Source organism: Cyprinodon variegatus, unplaced genomic scaffold (assembly GCF_000732505.1).
Source record: "Cyprinodon variegatus isolate N-32 unplaced genomic scaffold, C_variegatus-1.0 Scaffold246, whole genome shotgun sequence".
Classification (NCBI taxonomy): domain Eukaryota; kingdom Metazoa; phylum Chordata; class Actinopteri; order Cyprinodontiformes; family Cyprinodontidae; genus Cyprinodon; species Cyprinodon variegatus.
The window spans coordinates 539,194-552,961 of NW_015150699.1; the positions used below are offsets into that span (position 1 = coordinate 539,194).

Here is a 13,768-nt window from a genome sequence, read left to right on the forward strand (position 1 = left end):
ATTCATTTTATGGATATTTAAATAACAAGGTGTCAGATATTGAACTACAGCAACGTTTGAAGTTTACACTAAATGGACCAGAAAAAAGAATATATAGTTATCAGCTGCTTTGTGGATAAGAAAAAATTGTTGAGATCAAATGTTATCATGACTAATGAAAGACAACCATCGCTCACATAATCACTTATTACAACCAGGCCTTGTGGAATAGATTTTCTGAACACATAGAACTTTAAACTTTAAAGCAAACTAGCTACAGAAGGGTTATTTAAGTTTTATCAGCTGGGATTATAAACTGAGGGTGCAATTTTTACTGGTTCACCAATGCAAAACTCTTGAAGTTTAACTGCAACATTGCAATGTCAGAATCTGATGCAAACCTTGAAAACCATAGATCCATCCTGCCCAGTATCAAATTTTAGTTGATCGTGTAAGAGAGCTGTAATAATTCTTAGTACATATTAGCCCACTAATATTCAATTAGTATAATTCAAGCCATTTTTGTGTATACCAACTGATTACTGGTTTTAAATTTCATGTTTTGGCTTCCGTTTTTTTTTTTTTTTTTTTTACTAAAATATGAAAACCGTATTAACACTAATCCCTATCATTTCAGTGTTGTACAGTCTCTGGTTGCAGTATTCAAACATGTCTTCTGATGGTTTTCCTATTTGGCAATTGAACCTCTCGATCACCTATTGCCAAATGATTGTCAATAATAAAATAAAACAAATACGAAATAAATTACATTGCCTCATGATTTTTTTTCCTTACGGCTCTAAATCTTAAGGAACATTGAACAGAAACAGCTCCTTAACTAGATAACGATAGTGCGTGATAGGACTGCAGTGTCCTCATAAATCGTGCTAATGGTTTCTCAGAAAACTGAAATGGAAATCCAATAGACATCATTAAGCTTCTTTTAATTGTATCTGTCCCTCTGGGGTGCATAGATCCAATATAAACTTAAATCATGTTACTCTTAATATAGTTATTCTGTCCCCATTCATTTAGTTCTCTTTGCAGTGTCAGATAGCCAAATAGGTGCCCTGAATTTTTAAAGAGTTAAATTAATGTGGACAATTGGAATTAAAGTGTAGAGCTGATTACTTTTTTAGAAATGCTTTCTAACAATGTCTACAGAATTCATTGTGAAACTGTAAATAACAGGGATAAATGTATTATGCTTGCTGTGTACAAATACTTTGTTACTGTACTTAAGTAAATTTTTTCGGTATCTATACTTTACTCCATTACTTATTTTTCTTCCTATTCCTGACTTCTAGCAATTACATTTTCACACTAGTACCTGTACTTTCTATTCCTTACATTTTTAAAACAAATAATTCTCGTTACTTTTGGCTTCGGTTTATTGTTTATAAATATTTATTTCACATCATATGCGCCATCCAAAGCGGATCATTGGCGCCATCCACATCTAGTGAAAACTAGTGTAATTTGATGAGTCATATAACACAAACACTCATTGGTTAGCTAAAGGAAATCATCAGAAGCAAGCAGGTAGTCTTCAAACTGCAAACGCGAATTGTCTAAAGATGTCGAAATGTCTGAAAGGTCGGACACGGGCGAGAGCGTATCGGGAGATGGAGACGGAGACCAACAACACCTCCCTCATTCTTGGCCGTATATCAAAGAATTTTTCTAAATAGTCGAAAAATTTAGCTTTCAATTTATATAGTGGCATGTTTTTTTTTGTTTTTTATAAGGGTTACTTTGTACTTTTATACTTTAAGTAGTTTTTGGAGCATATACTTTTTACCTTTTACTTGAGTAGGAAGGTCAAGTTGAGACTTCAACTTTTATCAGAGTGTTTTTTTAAACTGCAGTATCTATACTTCTACTTAAGCAACAAATATGTGTACTTTTGACATCACTGGTAACATCCTCTATTGAACAATAGTTCTGTCTTATACTGCTATTACCTATAGCTAAGCTAGAATAAGTTTAACTTCCATCAATTTACTGAAATATGAGAAACTCTTTTCTACAAGCACAATTTTTACTTACCAGCACCCATGTGATGGCAAATATCCGAAAGTAATTCTAACTTCTCTGAGTTTCTCAAATTGCTATAATGAACCCTAGAAGCCATGGAATAAGACACAGTATTTTTTTCTTTGACACGGGTAGAAAAGAATTGTTTATAACTGTATTTTTCTATTTTAAAACCCTGAACTCAGAACAACATCCAGGTTCAGTCTGACATCTTACCATTGAAATCAGCATTGTTTGTGTTTTAAGCTATAATATTTATAATAAAACGCGTCTTATGGAAAGCATCCTGCTTCCTTAAAAAGTAAAAGTTGATTGAAATTTGGGTCATTTTATTGCAACACAAGTAAAGGTATTTTAATCGTTTCAAATATGCATCGCTACTGTTATCTAAGTAGATGTGATATCTGAGTTTGTTCTCATTATGACTCTTCCCATATGTATGGTTTGTTTGATGAGATATCCAAGAAATGATTTATGATAACATGAAAACTGCGTCCTCTATGGAGACAGGTGCATCTTTAGGATTTCTCTCCAGAGACTCTTGGAAATGATCAAACATTAATTTCAAATCACAGTCTTATATTCCTCATCTTCCTTTATCTATTTTTGCACAGCCAGTCATTACCGGAATCCATGGCAGCAGATAGAAAGACGACGCAAGTGTTAGGTGCTGTCAGAAAACAGATCTATAATGTCATCTCTCCTTTTCACATTTCCATCACAACTATGTAATTATGATTGGATTCCTCCCCAGTTTCTCGGCAGAGGTGGTAATATGAAGCGCGTTGTGATGGCTGTTTGGAGGTTAGAGGAAAGACAGTCTGCAGGTCTGACACTGGCTTGAAAGATACTGTCAAATACATTATTTTCTATTCTTCTGCATGTATAGCTGTTACACGAAGGAATAGGTTCCTCATGTTTTTCTTTTCTTACACCTGGATAATTATATAATGCATATTCGATAGCTTGCTTTCTGCATGTACTATAAATAGATTTAGAAATTAAAAAGTAAACATCAAGAGAACTTAAACACACAGCCCCTGTTTGCTTCTCCACAGTGTGATATCCTACACACCTCTTAGGCCAAATGTATGAGAACTCCTGGAATAGTGCTACATTTTTAATGAAAGCAGAGTGTTTGATCTGCCAATGTTTATCTACTTTGATGTTAACTGACACAGCAGAGAGCAGCCAGATCTCAGTGTAGTCCAACATGAGGACAGATTAATTCATTATCCTTTAACAGGGGAGGCTTGTGGTTAAGGAGTTCATTCTGTTGTCAGGGTCTGAAATCACTAACATCTTTCAATGGATTCAATTATAGTTTCCCCATTGTAACCTATCTGTGCTTTCAGACCAACTGAAAGGGAATAATCGTAAATTGTTAAGTAAAAGGAAATTTTACCATAATTACATTTTTGGAAATACAGATCTAAAATTCTAGTGTTTCCATTTGTTGTCATTTGTAATCCAATGCTTCTGAATAATATCATAACATTGCATCCTGAATTCATGCAAAACACACCAAAAAGACCATGGATGTAGTTATGGAAAAGTTTAGAGAATTATTAAGTTTTAAAATAATAAATGAAGTTTGCAACATTTTACAAAGCCCTGGCTAAACTACGATGAGAAAATAGAAATACCATAGCAAAAATGCTACACTCAAACTGTCAGTTCTATTGTTCACTTCGATTGGCAGGCTGGATAAGGAAAACTATATAGTGCCCAAAGGGGCTCATGGTAACTCTGGAGAAGCTTCAGAGATCAATTTAGGTGGAAAAATAAGTGGCAAGATAGTCATTAGCTTGGCAGAATGCAGATCTACCATTAATAGAGGAGCGGCAAGAGGAGTGCCACTATTGAACAGTAGCCATAAGAAAGTTTTGAAGTTTGATGTTGCCTGGAAAAAATGAGTTAAAGAGAAAGTTTTGGTCTGACAAAAACAAAATTGAACTTGCATGCAACAAAACCTACTGGCAGGAAACTTACATTGGTGGTCTCAGAATTATTCTGAAGGTATGCTTTTCTTTTGAAAACTATGTATCATATTCTATCAACTTTAATCGTATGAACTGCTTGTTTATTTCCCAATGAGAAATCAATGAAGTTTTTAATATAACAAAATGAAACATTTAAAAGTGTATAGCCACTTTTGTAAAGCATTGTACCATTGTAAGTGTGCAGAAATAGGATTTCTTTCTTATAACATGGAGGGTGAATGGGAAATAAATCAACCCCCTCCCCCATTCAAATGATAGAGGCAAACAAACAGGCAGGAATTTTGCAGAATGCTTCTGTATCTAATGACTACAACAGATCCATATCAGGCCAACTGTCCCAGGAGACAATGCAAACAGCAAAAATGCAGGCAGCGCATAATTACTCTGCAGCAGTGGAGCAACATTGAGGGTGAACGGATTTCACGCTACTGCATGTCTGTGTAGGTGTGCATTAGCCATGTTCTTCCTTGTATCCTAATCCACTACTCCCTTAGGGTTTTTTTTTTTTTTTTTGTCGTTAGTCTTAGGCTTTTATGGATTTTGCACATCTTTACCCTATATTGGCATGCCTATTATCTGCACTTACTTAACCAGTTTTGGAAATATTTAATAGTTAGTTTCCCTTCAGTTAGGGGTTAGGGTAATAGGTTTCTGTGTCTTAAGATGTGCCTCTTGCTATTAACCTATTTAGTATAATGATCTACACTTAAGGTCCATTGGAATACTGTAGGCAATCACTATTTTATAACGTCAACTAATAGGATGTCATAGGGATAAAGTGGATGTCAAAGCCTTCCCATAGACGCAGCAGGAAATAGATGCTAAAGAATGCAGTGATTTCCAACACTTACATAGTCCGAAAGAACTTAATTATAATGAGCCAGAGCACAAAGCAAGTGTTAGATGGCTTAAGAGACGGTGACAACAGTTCAGTGCTGGCTGCATGAATTCGAGATCACTCTCGGATTGAGCCAACATCAGATAGGCATTAGAGAAACAAGAGTTTTCAGCTGTAGCTGCCAGACTTCATGAAAAAGAAATTATCCCTGCCTTGCAAATAAATCAAGCATAATGTTGTTTTCCACTGTTTTTATCAAGCTTCACAGAGCTAGATATATTAGGAGAGCAAAAGTGCTTACCGTATCATCATCAATGGGGTTTTAGGATTTAGGTGTTTGCTTTAGGAAATAGACAAAATCCTGTCACAGATCTGAACATCTCAACTCCATTTTGTGATTTCATTATTGTTAATCAATGATGCAGTTCTTTGTAACTAATGGGTGACAATGTCTGTTTAATCACATAGGAGTGACCTAATATTTGAGTAAAAAAACTCAAAAGCAGAATGGTCCACTATAGAAAGTCTTGGAAAGACAAGCAGAAGCAAATAAATCTATTGCATTGATAATTTGATATCCTTGTGAACAAGTTTACAAGAAAATATTGAAATTACAATCACAATGATTTATAATCTATTGTTCCGGCAAAGGCTCTTTAACTCCCTGCCTCAATGGATATTAACTCAATCTAATTCTCTCCCACTTCTTTCTCCCTGTCTCTGTCTGTAGCACATATGTACACATACAGCACACAAGCAGAACCCCTTATCTAATTTGTCATGAAGATAGCTGTTTTTATGCTAAACTGACAGATGCATTCATTTTCAGTCTTTCTCAAAGGTGTTTATTTGCCAATCTCACATATTTTCATTGTCATTTTTGCACATAGACACACTTTGTCTCACAGCCACAAATAAATAAAATTATAAAAATAGAATCATGACCCTAAAACAGAAACTATTACACTGCTTTAAAGGATTAATTTAGTAGGTTTATTTATTTATTTTTTTCCGCATTTTTTGAGTAGGTCAGTTTCATTTTCTTCCGAGACTCTTTTCCACTAAATAGCTTGGCTATTAGAACTACTGTTAAGTCTAACAGGTCATGTTTTAACCTTTCATAGAGTAGCTTAGGACATTGACATGATTCAGGGAGACAGAAAATAGCTGGTGTGGAGGGTACAAGCAAGGCATAATTGGCCCTCTCAGTCAATAATGTTTCTGTGTTCTTTGATTCTACTAATGAAGCACAAGAGAGGAGGAGGTTGCCATTTGGTATGCCGATCTGTTGGACACTTGGGACATAACTAAAAATTTGCAAGTGCTTGCTTGTGTCTCATCAGTCCAAAGGTGAACAAGCAAAGGCAGTAAAGCTGAGTAATTGCCAGGTATTACCAGGTAAGCGGCACCTCTGCCTGCCTTTCGCACTCTTTGCTGGATTTTCTTCCATTCATGAATTGACATGAGTGTACTTAAACTCTCAGATGGAGCTGAGAGCGGTTCAAGAGTGATATGTTGCTCGCTGCTCGGAAAGTCATTACTCAGCACAATAAAACACTTAGACTGACGGTTCTCTGTGCACATGGAGCTGAGGCCAGCTTTGCTATGTTAATAATGGTTTTGTGTTTACAGCCGGGGATGCCTGCTGGGTTTACTCTTGTTGTTGTAGTTATTGAAAAGTTTGCCTCTTTTTTCCCCTCTTTTATCTTGTAGCGGGAACAACATACATATTTGGCCGAGATGGTGGACTGATCACCTACACGTGGCCACCAAATGACAGACCCAGCACAAGGGCGGATCGACTTGCCATTGGGTTCAGTACACACCTGAAGGATGCTGTCTTAGTGAGAGTGGATAGCTCCTCTGGACTTGGAGACTTCTTGAAACTCCACATTGTAAGTCAGAATCAAGACAACTTTTTCAACTTTTTCTTTTTTGGATAGATGTAAATGGCATTTAAAATATGCATGGTGTTATCTGAGTTATAAATATAGGCACACTTGCTTGGTTGTCCAAAGGTGATAGTCAAATCTGATTAAATTTAGACTTAATCTAATTAAGAAGGAGATCATGACAATCGTAATAGCTGGATTCTTTGACTCAGGGTGTTTTCATGAAATTTCAATGCACTGTAGGAACAAAATAGAGGTTTTAATTAACCTGAAATGAAACCTCTCACCATGAACAAGAAAAAAAATTCTAAACCACTGTCTGCGCAGGATGTAAAATTATTAAAATTACTCATGCATTATTTGCTAAAAGAATTGAGGCTCTCACCTTTATAGGCAAGCCTTTCAAGCCTCACGACCAAGCCTTTGGACAAAAAAGTCTTGTTTTAGTCCTCTTTGATCCATTCTAAAGCTGCTCTTTCTATATGAGGTTAGGGCTTTGTTGAAGCTGAAACAGTTTCTCAAATCTAGGCTTGCTCATCAGTAATCTTACTGCTTTAGCACCCCAAGAGTGCAGTCTTGGAGTCTATGAAAGGTACCATTCACAAACTTCCACCCATGTAGAGGGAACCAACAAATGTTCAAATAGGTCATTGCATGCTGAACAAACAATGCCCACAGAGCAAAAGATTGGTTGAAAAGTTGCCATGATTTACATCCAAACAACATCTGCATTTGGTTGAAAAGTAAAAGGTGAAAATCCGTAATTTTCAGATTGTTAAAAAGACCAGTTTGCAACGTCTTTTTAATGTCTGTTATTGGACTAAAATGGGACAAAATCAGACCAACCAAACATAGCCCAATTTTTATTTGGACTAAATCAAGACTTTTACGGACTGACCAGATTTAGCCTAAAAATCAATGTCTAAATGAGTTCTAGTGTTTGTGGGGAACTCACTGGAATTTAGGGGCTTATCCCAATCCATGAAGAACAACCTCACAGCATAACACAGGCCTCAAACTTTGACATGGCTAAAAAGCAGTATTGCAAGTATTGTTATCTTGATAAGCTCCATACCCAGGATTGTTCATCAACTTTCAACACAGATACTGTAAGTAAGCTTTGTCTCCTCCACATCAGTGTTAGATTGCTTTTCACGTCTGATAATTTACCTGTTCTTTTGCATGTTGTGCTCAGTCACATAAGGCTATGTTCAGACCGCACGCAGCTAAGGCAGCAAAAACGCGCTTGCTGCTTCATTTAAACTTGTACAAGTTTAGTTCTGACGCGCGGCTGAAGTATCTTTGCTGCTCTAGCTGCGCAGTCAAAAAGTGGATCAACACTGCATGTCTGATTGGTCTACCACTCTGTGCCTGAAATGCTATTGTTTCCTAATGCTTCCACTTTGTTAAACTACCAATGAATGTGCACTAGTTCTTGTATGTTTATAGAACATTTCATGAATGGGCGCAATGCAAAGGGGCCGTCTTATCACCCTACAAGACTTGAATTTATTGAACAGCTGATAAATTTGATGGAAACCCCTGTCATTGTTTTTATATTAAGGGTTACAGAACTACTATTCATGTCGAGGTGTTTTATTTGTGGACATGGAAGGGATTGGAACACCAGAATTGAACTCTATCTAGTTATTCCTTGTTCCACATCAAATGTCTTGAAACCAGAAGAGATAAGCACAAAACGTTTCTTGATGTGTGTAGCATAATTTAACTGACCACACTTTGAGACGTCATGTATAGTACAAATGTTGCACCATAAAGGCTTTTTCCGTAGGACACAAAGCAGCTGTGATGTTCGTCTTTTTCTAATGCTTTTACATCTTTTTACCCAATGCCTAAATGCCAACATTTGTTTTCCCTGCAGCCTTAAGTGTATTAAATCTTTTTGATGCAAATTATTCACGGCTTAACTAAAAAAGAATCACACAGGATATTTATACAAATAAAGATGTCATAAATGGACAAATGTGTTTACACGGATGAGCAAATGCTCAATTGCCAATCCTATGAATTATACTTATTTTTGGGATTTTTTTCCACCTGGCTTGAAAATACATGAAACAATGATAGAAGAAGAGATCTCCTTCTTCTACTGTAATGAATGAGAGAGTGTTTCTTTAAGGATACGTCAATTCAAAGCAGTTTTTCATTATTAAATTACCGGCCAGGATTTTATTACTTATTGATCAGTATGTTGCAGTGCTAAATTGTTCATTTAAAAATGTGTGCATTGCTTATAGTGCAGTCCAATACATTGTTCTGTAAGCTCTGCAAAATGATTAAGTTACTTAACAAAATATAGTTAAGACATTTCTTACTAGAAGACAAAGAGACATTCTGCACCTCTAGTATATTACAATAAAACAAATAGTACTATAAGCAAGACTTTTTAAAAGTCCTGGGGGGAAAAAAACCCTGTGACTTACAATAATTATAAGTTGACCAAATAACTGCCAGTTTACAAAGTATATTACAGTATTAGCCATTCAAAATGTCCCCACTTTCCTTGATGAGCCCTTGGCTGGTTCCCCGTCAATTCCTTTTTAAACATCAATATTTGTACTAAAATATTCTTTCTGTCATGATTTGTGGACATTAACATCTAAAGAGAAGTGTTATCTCCTGGTCAGACTCTGTAATTCAGTGAAAGAGTGGAGTCAGAGTAAAAAAATATGCAAGCATGGGTCACTCCAGTGGCTGGAAGTTTGAGGCGATTTTGCTGGGAGTTTGAGGTAAGGGGGCTGCCATTCAGCTTTTTTCACACTGTTACAGTAAATCACTTTTAACCTGTCCCCATAATGACAAGAAGCAGTTGTTCAGAGAACCTTGGCGGTCCTAACCAATTCAGAGATTTAAAGACAAGAAATTATATTTATATTTTAATTCTGAAATGTACATTTGCTATGAAAAATCAAGTATGGGAATCATACAGTTTATGTTATGTATATTAAAGTTAAATAAATTCAAGCTGTTTCACTTTGTACCAACTGCATTCAACCAATTCATAATGCTCCAATGCAAAAATAAAACCTATTGCATTCATTTTTGGTATAAAATCAAGGAAATGATAACCTGTTCATAGTTTTAGAACAAAGAAAGAGCTTCATCTTTACAGTCATTGGTATGTGAGAAAGGTTTGGACAGGATCACTTTCCTATCACTTTCCTAAAGTTTTAGCTCTTTGAATTACATTTAAAGAGCTAAAACTTTTATTGCTGCCAAAGCGGAGGTAGAATCTTTAGTGCCGGCTGCACATTATCCCAAACTATCTATAAAAGGGCGTTTAGTCTATGTTGACCAATTCAGTAATAGATAGACTTGTGTGTCTTCTGCCTCATAGTTATATGTGTTGTCCATTTTTAATAATTTTTTTTTTTTTTCCCCAAAGGGAGCAAATGGAGAGCAAAATGTACATGTTCTCTTTGAGGGACAAGGTTTCAAATGAACAATTTACTGATAACATGCTGTAGCTCAAACACAAGAACTTCAAAGGAAAGAAAACGTTCTTCTGCATACTGTATGTATGAAAAGACAGAGAGATCATGCAACTTACAGCAAATGCACATGTAGCCGTGTAGATAAAATAAGTAGCACATCATTGACATGTTACACTAAGAAAATGTTGATAAGGCATGTTTTTATAGCAGGGGCAGCAGGTTGTGAGAATCCTCTCTCCTTATGCATTAGCAGTCACTCTGAATGTGCCTTCTTATTTATTAATTTCTGCACATTAATCCGAGGGCTTTGTGCAATGCTGAAATTGATTAGAAAATAAGAAACCAATGAGTGAGGAAAATGATTTGAGAAAGAGGAGTGTGGGAGAGAAGAGGTGAATTTAAAAGACCTATTGATTGAGTTGGCTGTTGGTCGTCATTACAAAAATAAATAAATGTCAGTGTTAGGGGCTGTTCTGTGATGTAGTTTAAAATATATGCTCCAATTGCAAGTTTAACTTAAACTGTAGAATGCAATGACATACATTGAATTAATAATCATTTTAATGGTATAATTCACTTCTTATAAGATACATCTTAAGTTTTATGTCTGATGTTTGAAAAAAAGATTTCAGAGAAATTAATACACAAATTTTAAGAAACTGCAATGCTCATGATACATACCCTCCAGGAAAAGATTTTTCGCCTCTGTAATCTCCTCATTAATTACACTAGAAAGGATGTATTTTATTGCACTCTATTAAAAGCAATGAGCTGTACAAAATTGCCACTTTGATGTGTTTCTCATGGAAGAAAAGCAGCACTACACATCAGTAGTCACCTAAAGAAATATTTTGCTGGAAAACGTACCATTTGACAGTTTTAGTCTGATATAAACTAATAAGATATTGACTGCGTCAACTAACTTGCCATAACAATGTGGTGGGATCTAAGTAATTTAAATATATTAACAAAATGACCAAGCTAATTCTTATTGATATTAGCTCCATTAATTACAATCACCTCAGCTTTGAATAGAAAAACCTTAGGAGTATATCTAACTGCTTGAGATGGGATTAAATCAGAATTTAGCCTCCTCTTTCTCATCTTCTAAATTACCAGCCTCTTACCCCCTGCCTAATCACCCACTCTCCTGTCACTTTGCAATGACAAGAAATCCAGCTGGGCTTGAAGGACGCCATTTAATCTCACACTTTTAGTTAGGAATTTCCTTAGTAATATGCAGGGACTATGGTTTGAATGCACCTCAAAGGACTGCCAATTCTTTTACCAACCTTTTTTTTTTATAATTTTTTTAGTCAACAGCAGATGAAGGCAGCCAGCCAACTAATACGTAACAGTTTGCAGGCTTTTGCTGCAGGGCACATGTTGACATAGAATTAGATTCAGAGTTATATTCTTGTTTTTTTTTTCTAATTAGGTTGATTGCTTTCAGTTCTATGCAGTTTTTGAGGCATATCATTAAGGTTTTTAGAATGAATTCCTCACTTGGTTATAAGCCGTGTCTGTAGATAAAATAGTGCCCATGTACAGAATAAAACACATTTAATTGTGAAAAATCAAAAAATGAAAATATTCCCAGTGACATTAATACAAAATATAAAGTTATGGATAAGATTATCCTTGGCGAGAGAAATCCATAAGATGAAGTAGCTGCATTTTTTATATATTAATTTATTTTTGGGGTATGTGTGAACATAACCTACTTCAATAAATTACAACAGTAGTGAAAAGTTAATCCATTGAAGTTAATTTTCAAAAGTAAAACATGTGTTATCTAGATTCATTATACACAGTGTTCTTTTAATTCTCTGAAATCTAATGATAATGTCTTACAGCTAATGAAAAAAATTAAGTTTACGAGACCGATTAAAATAAGCTGTGTTATGGCCATGCTTTGGCCTACATGTTCATAAAGATAACACTGTGGACTTCACAGTAGATTATCAGACAATAATCAATAGAAAATTTGACATTGTGACTTGTTTATTGATTATATATCTAAGTATGTCAAAAGAAAGCAGGGAGGAATAATAACAGTGGTAGGTGGGATAGCTATGGTCTTAATAAGATTGTAAAGCAAACGGTGTGGACTGTTGTTGGAGTCAGAGAATTAAAATCCACCACACTTGAATATACTGTACAGGTTTTTGTTACCCTAATTTTTTCAAATTTATCTACATATTGAGGGTGCAAAAAAAAATTAGCTTTTATGCCTATGTAGTCTAAAATCCTTTAAAACTCATTTAGGTGCTTGAAGATTTGATTATTGTTTTTATAATTTCTTGCTGTCACTGAGCATCAGGGACTTCGACCATCAGAGGCACTGCTTAGTCTGAAGTCAGGCCCCAAGGGGGGCTACTGAGTTTGTTTTGTGCTGGTACTTGATCTTTGTGTGGGGGTTGGAGAAAATTCAAAGTACTTTCTTCTTTGCCTTCCCTAATTGCATGCATCCCTTTAAGAAAACAAGCAAGGAAGAGAAAACGGCTAAGACAGTAATGCTATGAAGTTAATGTATTCCATACAGCAGAAAGGATAGTGGAGAAAAGTGGAGAAAATAATGACTTGGTGGAGCATTGCTCCCTTCGGCCCCCCTCTAGCTGACTACCAGAAAGGAGTGTCTTTCTCAGATGGAAGACACCTTTAATTGCAGTTTCAGCTCTTGTTCTCTACCTTATTAATCATGTAAAATGGCTTGGGAAAAGAAAATACCAGAGTCATACTCTGAGCATCTTCATTTCCAAGTAAGACATGTCATATTGGTACAGTTAACCTCAGTCACAGAAATCTTATTCTCATTCATATAAGTTACTGTACAGTATTGAGTAAATACAGCAGTGTCTAAAGTGATATGGGATGTCAGATTGTTACCTGGGAGAAGGCACTGCAGGTCTCAAATGAGAACCAGTCTCACGCTATCCCCAATACTCTTATTAAAGCACATGCCCAGAGAGAATATCTCCCTCTAATCCACTACCTCTGTTAAGGTCACTAATTACCTTTCTTGTTCACTCTGTGCACCAACATGGAAAAGACTTGCATGCAACCCCCACAGGATCAAGTGGATTGCAGGTCGCTATGTAGCTTAGTCAAGTTACATTTACTTGAATGCAAGAAGTGATTTATTGTATGTTTTCCAGGTATTTGAAACCTTATTGAAACGAGTACAACTTTCCAACAGTATTCGTAAAACATTTTCCTTTTAGCTGTCGGGGTATTTTTTGTTGTATTTAAACATACAACAAAACCCCTACTAGTTTTTATCCCTATCTGTTCCTCACAATACTTTTACTGCTGTTTCCATGGAAACTCTTCAAGTTCAGGACTGGGCTAAGTAACATGATGATTATATGCATTTTATGCAGATTTAAGAGTTGCAAGAGCTGTTTTTTGCCAATTGGAAATTATAAAATCCCATCTATATTTACGTTTTTCAAAGCTGTGGGAAAACGTGGGGGGAAATTAAGACTAATTAGATTTTAGTCTTACTTTACAGGGCTACGAATTGAAAGGAAGCTAGTGTTTTCTATACAGTGGAGGGAGGGA

At 35.7% G+C, this 13,768-nt stretch overlaps 1 protein-coding gene across 20 annotated transcripts in view; it reads left to right on the top strand.

Annotated features, from left to right (window-relative positions):
* nrxn1 (neurexin 1) overlaps positions 1 to 13,768 on the top strand; it is a 321,828-nt gene that overhangs the window by 198,395 nt on the left and 109,665 nt on the right. For all 20 annotated transcript variants that reach the window (XM_015382002.1, XM_015382006.1, XM_015382016.1 and 17 more), the window contains one exon: positions 6,571 to 6,752. In XM_015382002.1, the coding sequence (XP_015237488.1) occupies positions 6,571 to 6,752 (182 nt within the window). The remainder of the gene's footprint in view (positions 1 to 6,570; positions 6,753 to 13,768) is intronic.